The sequence below is a fragment of the Colius striatus genome, chromosome 21 (assembly GCF_028858725.1).
Source record: "Colius striatus isolate bColStr4 chromosome 21, bColStr4.1.hap1, whole genome shotgun sequence".
Lineage (NCBI taxonomy): Eukaryota > Metazoa > Chordata > Aves > Coliiformes > Coliidae > Colius > Colius striatus.
The window spans coordinates 3,964,024-3,976,319 of NC_084779.1; the positions used below are offsets into that span (position 1 = coordinate 3,964,024).

Below are 12,296 nucleotides of genomic sequence, written 5' to 3' on the forward strand. Positions count from 1 at the left end.
GACCCAGCTAAGGGCAATACATTAATGATGTTATTACAAAGTGTCTAGAGGATCTTTTTTTTCCCCTGCCTTACATCTTGCTGGTGTTGAGGGGGTTAAAGAGGATTTGTAATGTGATTATTGGAAAGCAATATGCTGCTGTGTCAACGTAAAAGTCGCTAAGAGGATTCCTTAGATATTTGTTGCTAAAAGGTACAGTAATAAGGCATAAAAAGCAGTGTGTGTGGTGGGAAGGAGATTAATAAAAAAGCATAGAGGTTAAAAAATTTAGTCTGAACTGCATCAAATTTTAATGAGCTTATGAGCTGTGGGGTTTGTTTGGATTTACAGGGCTGCTTTAATAGTTTTATTTACAGTAGCTTTTTCTCCAGCCTTTGTTATTCACTTGAGCTTCCCACAGAAATCAAAGCTCATCGTCTTGCAGAATGCAGGTGGAGCAATACCTGGGTGGAGCAAAGCCTCTGAGCAGCATCTTGCAACAGGGACTCTTTCTCTACCAACATTCACACCCAGCTGCCCAAATCCCAGCAAAACAAAATAGAAATCCCAACTTAAAAAAAGAAGGGGTTGGAGGGGGAGAAGGAAGGGGGAAAAAAAAGCCCTAGTTGTCTAATCCATGGCAGAGTGGCCTCTGGCACATGTGTCGAGGGGAGATTAGACTTAAGAGGAGATTTCATTTGTTTTCCTTTACTAAGCGCTTGTTCAAAAGAGTCTCTGTAAATATTGGAGTTGCTTTTCATAAACAGCAAAAACCCCCAAAACCTCAACCTCAAACAAACCTCAAACTTAAAAGCTGCCTGTAAAGTTTCATCCAAACCTGTTCTCTTCACCCTGTTGACTCTCACAGCTTCCCCTGCTGCTCCAACACTGTGCTTCTCAGGTGCATTAGTAATCGGCTCCTCTTTCTTCCAGTCTTCCTCCCTCATCTCTAGTGCCACTGCTGCTGCGTTGTTGAGCTCTGGTGCTGTTGACTACTGTCTGCACGTGCTGAAATCTTTGCTGGAGTACTGGAAAAGCCAGCAGAATGATGAGGAGCCTGTAGCCACCAGCCAGCTCCTGAAACCTCACACTACTTCTTCTCCGCCTGACATGAGCCCTTTTTTCCTGCGCCAGTATGTGAAGGTGAGTCCTAGCCTATGTGTTAGCTTTACATGACTGACTTCACAAAGCTGCTGCACAGAAGCAACTAAAAGGATCCTTGCAGAACTGGTTTTCCCTTAGTAGTGCAATTAAAAGTTACAATTAGGATTGCTCTGGGTTCTCTCAGAGCAGCTCAGCTTGCTGTATCCACTGATACACTCACAAACCAGGCAGTTCCGTGGAGCTGCTCTCGCTGTTTCTGATTGAAGTGGTAATTTTCCTGAAGGAGAAAGTCACTCCATCCTTTGACTCCTTTTTAGCTTGGCAAGCAGAGTTTCTGAACCACCACTCCTTACTGTGGCAAAGGAGCCTAACAGTTGGTGGGGATTTCCACACTAAATCCTACACTTGTGCAACCACCCTGGTGCCTCCATGCTCAGATGCTGCTGGGAAGGGGGAAGGGGACACTTGAAATACACCCAGGTGCAATGAAAAAAGCCTAGTTAAATGTAAAAATGTCTCCTAAGTTGAAAGCTCATGTGTTAAAATGCCTTGTAACAACAGACTGGCTTGCTGCATGCTTCTAGGGACATCTGTTCAGGGACGTGGTTTAGTGGTGGGCTTGGCAGTGTTAGGTTAATGGTTGGACTCTGGTCTTAAAGATGTTTTCCAACCAAAACAATTCTGTGATCCTAATAGTTGACATCCAGTGAAAGTCCTCGTGGAGGTTTGTTGGTGTGATTTGTCAGCTGGGAGAATTTCTTCTGGCTGCAAAGGTGAAGAAAAGCTTTGGGTTTAGATAATGAAGAAATGCCCCTTGTAGCTTGTCATGACACCACACTGGGAGTGTTCAGTGCCAGAGCCTGGCTGATTGCTCTTGCTTTCAGGGTCACGCTGCAGATGTGTTTGAGGCTTACACTCAGCTCCTGACAGAGATGGTGCTGCGGCTGCCCTATCAGATCAAGAAGATCGCAGACACAAATTCCCGCATCCCACCTCCCATCTTTGATCACTCCTGGTTCTACTTTTTGTCTGAGGTAAGTCAGAAAGTCATACACCTGTGGTTTTAACAACAAAAACAGTAGTGTTACCTTTCATGGGAGAGATGAGCTTTTGCAGAGCTGATCTCAGATCCATCTCTGATCTTTAATCCTCCTTGCAAGAGGGTGAACTGTTGGCTTTGTTTTGTTCCTGTTGGACAGGGATCTATTAGGGAAGCATATGTAAAAAATAAGCCTACTGTTGTGTCCTGTTTGCTACTTGAAAACTCGGATAGAAAACCATGTCTGAGATGTAACATCCTGCTCAGCTCTCGGTGCTTCACTCAGTCCATAGAAAGGGAATCACTAAGATACTTGGAATGTATCTTTTCAATTCCTCTGGTTGTACAGCTTCCTACTTGAAATGCCAAGTTGTTACATTTGCACAAGTGTGAGGTGGGATCTCTCTGTAGCATTTTGTTTGAGGTCACAGATGACAAGGAATAGTTTCCAGCAGCAGTTTCCCAGTGGCACAGCTCAGGTTGCTGCAGTGTCTCTGTGCAGCGCTTCTCCTGCCTGTGACTGACTTACACCAGTGAATCTCTCCTTTCTTTTTCTGTAAGAAAACACAGCATATTTTTGTTGGCCCAGCTTGCCTCCTGCTGAGTTCACAGTGCTGATCTTGTGGGTTTTCCTTTGTCTAGTACCTGATGATCCAACAGACTCCGTTTGTGCGTCGCCAAGTCCGCAAGCTTTTGCTCTTCATCTGTGGATCAAAGGACAAATACCGTCAGCTCAGAGACCTGCACACCTTGGACTCTCATGTTCGTGGAATCAAAAAGCTCCTGGAGGAGCAAGGCATCTTCCTTCGTGCCAGTGTGGTCACAGCAAGTTCAGGCTCTGCCCTGCAGTATGACACATTGATCAGCCTGGTAAGGAAAAGTGTGCCACTGGACTAGGAAAAAGTGTCCTGGGAGGCGTCAGAGAAATGCTGACCTGGCATTTAATCCTGTCCCATTGTGCCTTTCAGATGGAACATTTAAAGGCTTGTGCAGAGATTGCCACGCAGAGAACAGTGAACTGGCAGAAGTTCTGCATTAAAGATGACTGTGAGTTCTCTCTCTGAGTGTTGGAGGGAGCAGAGAGGGTGTGTTCTATGTCTTGGTTTGAATCAAGACTTCTCAGATGGGGAAGCTCAGCAGAGGAGGAGAAAGGGAGACACAGCTGAGAGTTTTGAGTAGGACTGAACTGTTCCCAGTACTGAATATCACAGTGCTCTGATTGCATCTGGTCGTGAGCTGAAGAGCTCAATGTTCTGTAGTGGGTAACTTACTAGAACAGGAATGGGAGATCTGTCTCCTCTTGCTCGAGTTGCTGTTCACACAGAATCTGCAGGGTTGGAAGGGACCTGGAAAGCTCACCCAGTGCAATCCCCTGCCAGAGCAGCACCACCTAGAGTAGGGCACACAGGGACTCATCCAGCTGGGCTGGAATGTCTCCAGAGCAGGAACCTCCACAGCCCATCTGGGCAGCCCCTTCCCTCACACTGAAGAAATTTTCTTCCAATGTGTAATTTGGGCTGAAGACACTTTCCCTCGCTATACCCAAACGTAGTGCTTCTGTAGCATGGGGACAGGAAGGTTTTGTGAGTTTGTGGGATGGTCCTTAAAATGTTCAAAGGGGTTTTTGTTTTAGGTTGAGGGGTTTTTGCTTGCTCTTTTAATTCAGGCTTCAAAGGTTGCTGTTCTTTTCTCTGCAGCGGTTCTCTATTTCCTCCTTCAAGTCAGCTTCCTGGTAGATGAAGGAGTGTCACCAGTTCTGCTGCAGCTGCTGTCTTGTGCTCTATGTGGCAGTAAAGTGCTGTCTGTGGCTTCATCCTCTGGATCATCAAGCACCTCATCCACCTCTGCTCCTGCAGCATCAGGCTCTGGGCAGCCAGCAACCCAGAGCAAATCTTCCACTAAAAAAAGCAAGAAAGAAGAAAAGGAAAAGGAGCGAGAGGGTGAGCTGCAGCTGTGCCCTGTTCTGTGCTGGGTTTAGGGGTGAAGTCTGCTCCTCTCAGCCTTTCTTGTTCTGTTTCAAGAGAACTACTTGCTTCTCATTGTGATCAATAGCACTGTTGTGAAAGGGTCATGTGAAAGGGCACTTGCAAACTGCAACAACGTTTAGGAGAGAAGAGCAATTTTACCATATGTGGATTGGAAAGGGGCAAAGATGGAGCAGTATGCCCTAAGAACTGGGGCTGAAATTAAGAGCTGAGTATATCCCAAAGCCACTGTATTAATTTGAGTGGGCTTTGTCTAATGGAAGTTACTTATTCTAGTGATGAAGCAGCTTCCACCTACGTTGCCTGTCCTGGGTTGTAGGAGGTTGAAATGTTCATGAGGATTAAAACAAGAACTAGAGATGCACACCCAGTTATCTCTTCTTCCATGATTGTGTTCAGACTTGTTTCCTCCCTCTTGTAAGCTATGTTGGAGCCAGGGCTTCTGCTTAATGGGTATCCAAAGTCCTGGGAAAGTAGTTAAGCTTTCCTATAAAAGTCATGGGCATAAATTCTCTCCTGGCTTTTCTTCAAGGAACGATTTTGGCTTTATCAGGCCATTCTTTGTTAGTCTTTCCTTTGCCCCATGGCTGATCCTTTTCTTTTTATCAGGGTGTAGCACATTTCTCACATCCTTACTGACCAAGTATTCCAGCAGTTCTCTTCTGCCTTAGTCAGGAGTGCTAGGTTATGTTTTGCAAAGAGAAAAAGGAACATGGAACTTGCTCATTGCTTGAAACACAGCAATTTGTCCCCATTATCCTCACCTTACCATCCATAGAATAGGAAGCTGCCCTGCCTGTGTTGTACTCCATTCATCTGCCTTCTTAAGTCTTGTTTTCTGCCACCCTAGGTGAGAGTTCAGGCAGTCAGGAGGACCAACTGTGTACAGCTCTGGTGAACCAGCTGAACAAGTTTGCTGATAAGGAGACCCTCATCCAGTTCCTGCGTTGCTTCTTGCTGGAGTCCAACTCATCCTCTGTGAGATGGCAGGCTCACTGCCTTGCTCTCCACATCTACAGGTGAGCTGGGAGGGGATCTCTGGCCTGGCTCTTCTCAACTCTATCCTTGTGTAAGAGTTAATGCTGGAGCCTCTGTCCTGAAGACTGTAGATGGTTGTGTCCCCTCATGCTGTGTTGCAGTTATTTGGGTTAGAAGTAGAAGCTGTGACTTATTTGTTACTGATCAACTTGAGTTATCTGCAGGAAGTATTTCTGTCTACAGAAACTGGCTCCTGGCATCTATGGGAGTAAAGGTTTGTGGGCAAGTGAGTTTCTGAGGCAGGTACATACTCAGGTAAAAAGTTGGGAGTCGCATAGGGAAAGGCACACTTCAGGGTGCTGAACTCCTTCAGAACTCCATTCAGTTGCTTTCATTTCAGAGAGTTCTAGGAAACAGCTGGTAGCAAGAAGCCATGAGACTTAACTGTCAACTCTGATCTATAGCAAGATAATAGTACCTAAGTTTGGTGGACTGTGACATGTATTTTCTCTTTGAATGAGATTGTGTGTCTTGCTGTCTGTGCAGCTATTACAAACCTAACTGACACATCATCCATCCAACAGGAACTCCAACAAATCTCAGCAGGAATTGCTGTTGGATCTCATGTGGTCAATCTGGCCAGAACTTCCAGCTTATGGAAGAAAAGCTGCTCAGTTTGTAGATCTCCTGGGATACTTCTCTCTGAAAACACAGCAGACTGAGAAAAAGGTACAGTGTCATTCAGAAGAGGGGCTACAGCATCCCAGGGCCTGCTGCTTGCCAGGAGTTATGTTAGTGCTTGTTTATCAGAGAATCATGGAGTGGGAGGGGTTGGAAGGGACACACAACTGGGCCAGATCTTCTGTCAAAAGAGCTTCTGGTGGAGATCTTTTTTGTTCCCCAAATTTGAACCTTAACAAAGGCCATCTCCTTAAAAAAGTAGGGAATTTTGTTGTGAGATTGTTTGGGGTTTTTGGGGGGAGATGGCTGTTGGGTTTGTTGTGGTGTTTTATCTGTTTCTTTGTTTAGAAGAAAACTTGTGGGAAAATACTTTGCTAGCTCTCACTTATAGGTTTTTGACATTTTGTCTCCTAGAAACATTTTGTATCCATGGCTTTTGAGCAAGGGAAGTGGTAGGATTCCTCAGGGGCCCAGCAGGCTAATAGAAGCCCTGGTACTTGCATGTGTATGTTTAAAGAGCTGGAAATGCCTTAGGAGAGACAGACATTTACAGTGACTGGCTGACAAATAGCACTGTTGTTGTGGTAAAAGTCTCACTTTAGGATCTGTGACATTCCTGAGGAATGATTTAACCACATAAGTTCCTGTGGGAATAGTGGGTGCAACTTCTGGGGGACCTGGAATGCCACAAGATGAGAAACCTGTATGTCTTTGTAACAACCACAGCAACAAAATGTTGAGAAGACAGTGTTTTTTCCACTTGTATTTCAGCTGAAGGAATACTCCCAAAAGGCTGTGGAGATCCTCCGGACTCAAAACCACATTCTCACCAACCACCCAAACTCCAACATTTACAAGTGAGACACTTCTGACTGTGATCCATTTCACTACAGAGCTTTGCAGCAGAAGAGCTGCTGTCCACAGGGGAATACAACTGAAGTGATGGTGGAGGAAGGAGCCCTGCTGAGATTGCAGGCTTGCTGCAGCTGCTCTGGAGAGAGCAGCAGATTCCTTTCTGCCATTTGCAGAAGCTGCAGTTGGATGCTCAGTCAGCAGTTTGGCTTTAGCTTGATTTTGCTTCCATTATGTTACAAAGTGTTAGGACCAATTGGAGATGTGGACTTGCAGAATTAAGTGTGGTGTTCTCAGTCATACCTTGGGAGTTAATCATTGCACTGAGATGCTGCCTGGTGAAAAACAGGAGCTTCCAGCGTGCTTTGTGTTGTGTGGTTTCTGTTAGTAAATCTGGGACTGGGGGACTAGAGATAAACTGTTCTGATTGAATGGTTGGTGTTTAAAACACAGTGAATGCCAAATTATCTGACAGTGTCCTTCCCCTCATTCCAGCACGCTGTCTGGGCTGGTGGAATTCGATGGCTATTACCTGGAGAGTGATCCTTGCCTTGTCTGCAACAATCCAGAGGTGCCCTTCTGTGTAAGTAACTAATGTCCTTAAACCCTTCTCAATTGTAGGGATCCCAACCATATGCAGCAGCATGATTTGCTGAGGTTCCTACCCTGAGGTTTTGGGGATGTCACCATATAGACAGTGTGTCATTTTCTTTTGTGTCCTCAGTACATCAAGCTGTCTTCCATCAAAGTGGACACACGGTACACTACCACCCAGCAAGTGGTGAAGCTCATTGGCAGCCACACCATCAGCAAAGTGACAGTGAAGATAGGAGACCTGAAACGAACCAAAATGGTCCGAACCATCAACCTCTACTACAACAACAGGACAGTGCAAGCCATAGTGGAGCTGAAAAACAAGTATGTGTGTTCATGTCTTGGGTTTGCAAGTTTGTGGCTTCTGCTGAGATCACAGAGTCACAGAATCTCACGGGTTGGAAGGGACCTGCAAAGCTCATCCAGTGCAACCCCCCTGCCAGAGCAGCACCACCTAGAGCAGGGCACACAGGGACTCATCCAGCTGGGTTGGAATGTCTCCAGAGAAGGAGCCTCCACAGCCCATCTGGGCAGCCCCTTCCAGGGCTCCCTCACCTCAACAGGGAAGAAATTCCTCTTTAAACTCTTACTCATCACTGTCAGACCAGATTGGATGGGATTGTTCTGAATCTCCTCCAATAAGTTGTTGAAGATCCATGTTTCAGCCCGAGCTTGAAATGTGCCTGTCAAATGGGTGTGTGCAGGCTTTGTACAGGCTCAGTTTTAAGCACCTAACTTCAGTGTGTGGAAACCATTCTTAATACCAAGAGCACCTTCCTGGAGAGTTGGACTTAGAAGGGCATTTGAACCCTCCAGCATGTCCAGAAGTGCAGAAAGCATTACCATTACTCTTTTGAAGCCTTATAGTAGAACTAAGATTGGAAGTGGATGGCCTCCATCTAAAACAAATGGCTCCTTTTCAATACATTGCTCAGTCTGGAGCCAGTTCTGTTTATATGCTTTCCCTTCTTGGGATGTTCTCACCAGAATCAGATCTCTTTGGCTTAAGGATTAATCTGTGCCTGCTGCTTATTGCTTATTTGAAGTCTTAATCCTCTGTGACATCACAAGTGGCTGCTGTGGAGAGGATTATGATGTCACAAAGAGAGGATTCTGACTTCAGATCGAGAATAAGCAGTAGGAGTAGATGAGATCTTTAGAAATAAAGATGCTGTTTTCATGCAAATGTCCTTGCTAATAAAAACAGGGTGAAAATCCCTCGAAAATGTCTGTGTAGAATTAAAGTTTTTTCCATGAGGCATCAACAGCTCTTTAATCCTAAACAGTCTCTCTATGAAGAGGATAAAGGCTTAAAATGTATTTCTGGCTACATATCATGTCAATACAGAAAGCTAAGGAAAGGAATCCTAGCACTGCTCTCCATTCAGCCCATTTAAAGTAGATTTGGAGCCGAGACGGTTGTGTTTGGTTCTGTGCTCTGGGTCCTTCCCCGCCGACAAGCTGCCGTTTGCTTTCCTTTCCCCAGGCCGGCTCGTTGGCACAAAGCTAAAAAAGTGCAGCTGACCCCAGGCCAGACAGAGGTGAAGATTGATTTGCCACTGCCTATCGTGGCTTCCAACCTGATGATTGAGTTTGCAGATTTCTATGAGAATTACCAGGCTTCCACAGAGACGCTGCAGTGCCCGCGGTGCAGCGCCTCCGTCCCGGCCAACCCCGGCGTCTGCGGCAACTGCGGCGAGAACGTCTACCAGTGCCACAAGTGCAGGTGTGTCATCCTCACTCACAGGTCACTGAGTGCTGGGGGTGGGAAGGGCCCTGCACAGCTCATCCAGCCCCAGCTCCTGCTGAAGCAGGTTCCCCTGGCTCAGGGGGCACAGGAACGTGTCCAGGTGGGGTTGGAAACCTCCTGAGAAGGAGCCTCCACACCCTCCCTGGGCAGCCTGGGCCAGGGCTCCCTCACCTCAGCACCAAAGGACTTTCTCCTTGTCTTCCAGTGGAACTTGTTGTGTTGCACTTTATGTCCATCACCCCTTGTCCTGTCACAGCAAGAAGTGTCACCCCATGCTCCTGATAACCACCTTTTATGTGCTTACAAGAGTTGATGAGCTTCCTCCTCAGCCTTCTCCAGACTGAACAGCCCCAGATCCCACAGCCTTTCCTCATTAGAGAGATGTTCCAGTCTCCTTGTTACCTTGATAGCCCTGCTCTCTCTTGAGCTGGGGAGCCCAGAACTAGACACAGGACTCTAGATGAGGCCTCACAAGGGCAGAGTAGAGGGACAGCAGAGCTGCCCTTGACCTGCTGCCCACACTATATACCCCAGGCTGCCACTGGGCCCTTGCCCACGAGGGCACGTCGCTGCTCATGTTGAGTTTGTTCTCCCCCAGCACTGCCAGGTCTCTCTCCTGGAGCTGCTCTCCAGCAGGTCACCCCCAGCCTGTGCTGCTCATGGGCTTGTTCCTCCCCAGCTGCAGGACTCTGCCCTTGGTGCCCCTCAGCAGGTTCCTCTGTGCCCAACTCTCAGCCTGCCCAGCTCTCAGGGACTGGCAGCTCAGCCTCTGGTGAATCAGCCAGTGCTCCCAGTTTGGTGCCAGCAGGGAACTTGCTGAGGGTCCCTCTGTGCCCTCATCCAGGTGATTCATGAAGGTGTTGAACAAGACTGGCCCCAGAACTCCACTGGTCACAGGCCTCCAACTCCCTTCTGTGCTGTTGGATCACCACACTCTGGGCTCTGTCATTCAGCCAGCTCTCAGTCCACCTCACTGTCCACTCATCCAGCCCACACTGTCTGAGCTTTCCTCCCCATGGAGCCAGAGGCAGGGGCTTACAGAGCCCTTGTACTGTTGCCCATGTTGGATGTTCAACAAAACACCCTGCTATTTCAATACACGAGTCTCATTAATACAACTGCACAATCAAATTAGTTGAGAAGTATAAAACAGGCTTACAGGGATTTAATGTTAATGCAGGCTAACAAAGAAACCTGATATAACAATGCTGAAAGAGCACAGAAGTTTCAGATCAAGCCCTCAGAAGTTTGGAAAGGAAAATTGCCAGGAGAGGGTTATTTTTGGCCAGTTGCAGGGCATGAGGCTGGAGTTCAGTTACAGGGTTGCAGGGGGCTTTCCCTGCAGGAGCTCTGCTGTAGTGTGCTGCAGGGACAGTGCTCTGTCTGTTCAGAGCTTTTGTTGTACTCTGTTCATTCAGAGAAAGGCTCAGGGTGTAATTTACTGTGAGCTATTCAAGCTTTCACCACAGTATTATAAATCCTTCTCTTTTGTGAGTTTTGTCTCCTTATCTGATACCTCTTCTCCCTTTATTGTCCCATGTTCCTCTCTTATCCTCATGGGATTCAAGGTGTTTAGCAGATTCTTTCCATAGATCAGGTGATTACTGGGATGTTGAAAGGTTTTCACATCCCCTCTTGAATTATGGCAGCTATAAATCAGTTCATGTCTTGCTGCTCTGGTCTGCAGTGGGATAATAAGTGTGCTGTAGCTAGTCCCACTGCAACTGGGTGAAGGGAAAGCCATTGTAAGCCTGGACCTCACAAAACAAAACGGTTTCCTTTTGTCTGTGTTCTTACAAAGGGCTCAGTGCTGGGAGTAACTGGGCCTAAAGTAGCCATTTTTTAGGAGCAATTCACATCTGTTTCTGCTTCTTCCAGCCAGAACGTGCCACTGCTTCTGTTAGGATTAGTTGCCTGACTTGAGGTGTTGGTTCTCTGGTACCCTGTGGATTTCACTCCGTGGCTTCCCCAGGGCACTTGAGTGGGAGTTACCTTAATAAAGCTCAGCTGTGCATTCTTTGTCCTCTCTGGCTTGTCTTTCAGATCCATTAATTATGATGAGAAGGATCCCTTCCTGTGCAATGCCTGTGGGTTCTGTAAATACGCTCGCTTTGACTTCATGCTGTATGCCAAGCCCTGCTGTGCAGTGGATCCCATAGAGAACGAAGAGGATCGGAAGAAGGTGAGAGCAACCCCAGCACTCAGGAAGGAACTGTTGGGTCTCACAGAATCCCAAATGGTGGGGGCTAGAAGGGCCCTGCAGAGCTCATCCAGCCCCAGCCCCTGCTAAAGCAGCTTCCCCTCACTCAGGGGGCACAGGAACATGTCCAGGTGGGTTTGGAAACCTCCTGAGAAGGAGCCTCCACACCCTCCCTGGGCAGCCTGGGCCAGGGCTCCCTCACCTCAGCACCAAAGGAGCTTCTCCTCCTGTTCAAATGGAACTTTTTGTGTTCCAGGTTCTTTCCATCACCCCTTGTCCTGTCACTGGATACAAGAGAAAAAAGTGCTGCCCCAACCTCCTGACACCCATCATTTAGCTATTTGTCAATATTAACGAGATCCCCCTGAGCTCAGGCTTCTCTTCCCCAGGCTGAACAGCCCCAGGGCTGCAGCCTTTCCTCCTCACACACATGTTCCAGCCCCTCAGCATCTTGCTGGCCCTGCACTGGCCTCTCTCCAGCAGTTCCCTGTCTCTCTGCAGCTGGGGAGCCCAGAACTGGACATAGGACTCCAGCTGAGGCCTCAGCAGGGCAGAGCAGAGGGGCAGCACAACCTCCCTGGCCCTGCTGCCCACACTATTCCTGATGCCTCCCAGGTGCATCTCTTGGCCAGGCCAGCAGTGTAGGGACATCAGAGTACTCCCTCTTGGGAATAACATGGCAAGCAGTGTTCTTTCAGGGCTTCTCACTGACTACTGTATTCCTTATTTGCTGTCCTGCCCCACTAAATAAAGACAGAAGTCAGTGCTTTGCTCACCAACCATCTCTGTGGCACTGCATCTCTTTGCCTTGCTGTGTAAGAAAAAGGCAAAGGAGACAGGAAACTTGGAGCTTGGTGCTTGTAGTCCTGTGGAATGAAAAATATGTGTTTCCTTTCCTTTTTTGTTTAACTCTTAGGCAGTAACAAATATCAACACACTCCTGGACAAGGCTGACAGAGTGTATCACCAGCTCATGGGCCACCGACCGCAGCTGGAAAACCTTCTGTGCAAAGTGAACGAGGCAGCTCCTGAAAAGCCCCAGGTACCAAGGGACAGGTGCATCCTGCACAGAGACACTGGCCTTTGTACTGCCATGAGCAACCCAAGGCCTCAGGTGCTGCTCTGCACTAGTTA

At 47.6% G+C, this 12,296-nt stretch overlaps 1 protein-coding gene across 2 annotated transcripts in view; it reads left to right on the forward strand.

Moving 5' to 3' along the window:
- The window catches only part of UBR4 (ubiquitin protein ligase E3 component n-recognin 4), an 82,208-nt gene that overhangs the window by 44,302 nt on the left and 25,610 nt on the right, over positions 1 to 12,296 (forward strand). For both annotated transcript variants that reach the window (XM_062013092.1, XM_062013093.1), the window contains exons 64-76: positions 913 to 1,122; positions 1,968 to 2,117; positions 2,765 to 2,992; positions 3,091 to 3,169; positions 3,820 to 4,062; positions 4,958 to 5,126; positions 5,670 to 5,814; positions 6,538 to 6,623; positions 7,114 to 7,201; positions 7,343 to 7,536; positions 8,699 to 8,938; positions 11,006 to 11,144; positions 12,079 to 12,204. In XM_062013092.1, coding sequence (XP_061869076.1) covers positions 913 to 1,122; positions 1,968 to 2,117; positions 2,765 to 2,992; positions 3,091 to 3,169; positions 3,820 to 4,062; positions 4,958 to 5,126; positions 5,670 to 5,814; positions 6,538 to 6,623; positions 7,114 to 7,201; positions 7,343 to 7,536; positions 8,699 to 8,938; positions 11,006 to 11,144; positions 12,079 to 12,204 — 2,097 coding nt within the window. The remainder of the gene's footprint in view (positions 1 to 912; positions 1,123 to 1,967; positions 2,118 to 2,764; positions 2,993 to 3,090; positions 3,170 to 3,819; positions 4,063 to 4,957; positions 5,127 to 5,669; positions 5,815 to 6,537; positions 6,624 to 7,113; positions 7,202 to 7,342; positions 7,537 to 8,698; positions 8,939 to 11,005; positions 11,145 to 12,078; positions 12,205 to 12,296) is intronic.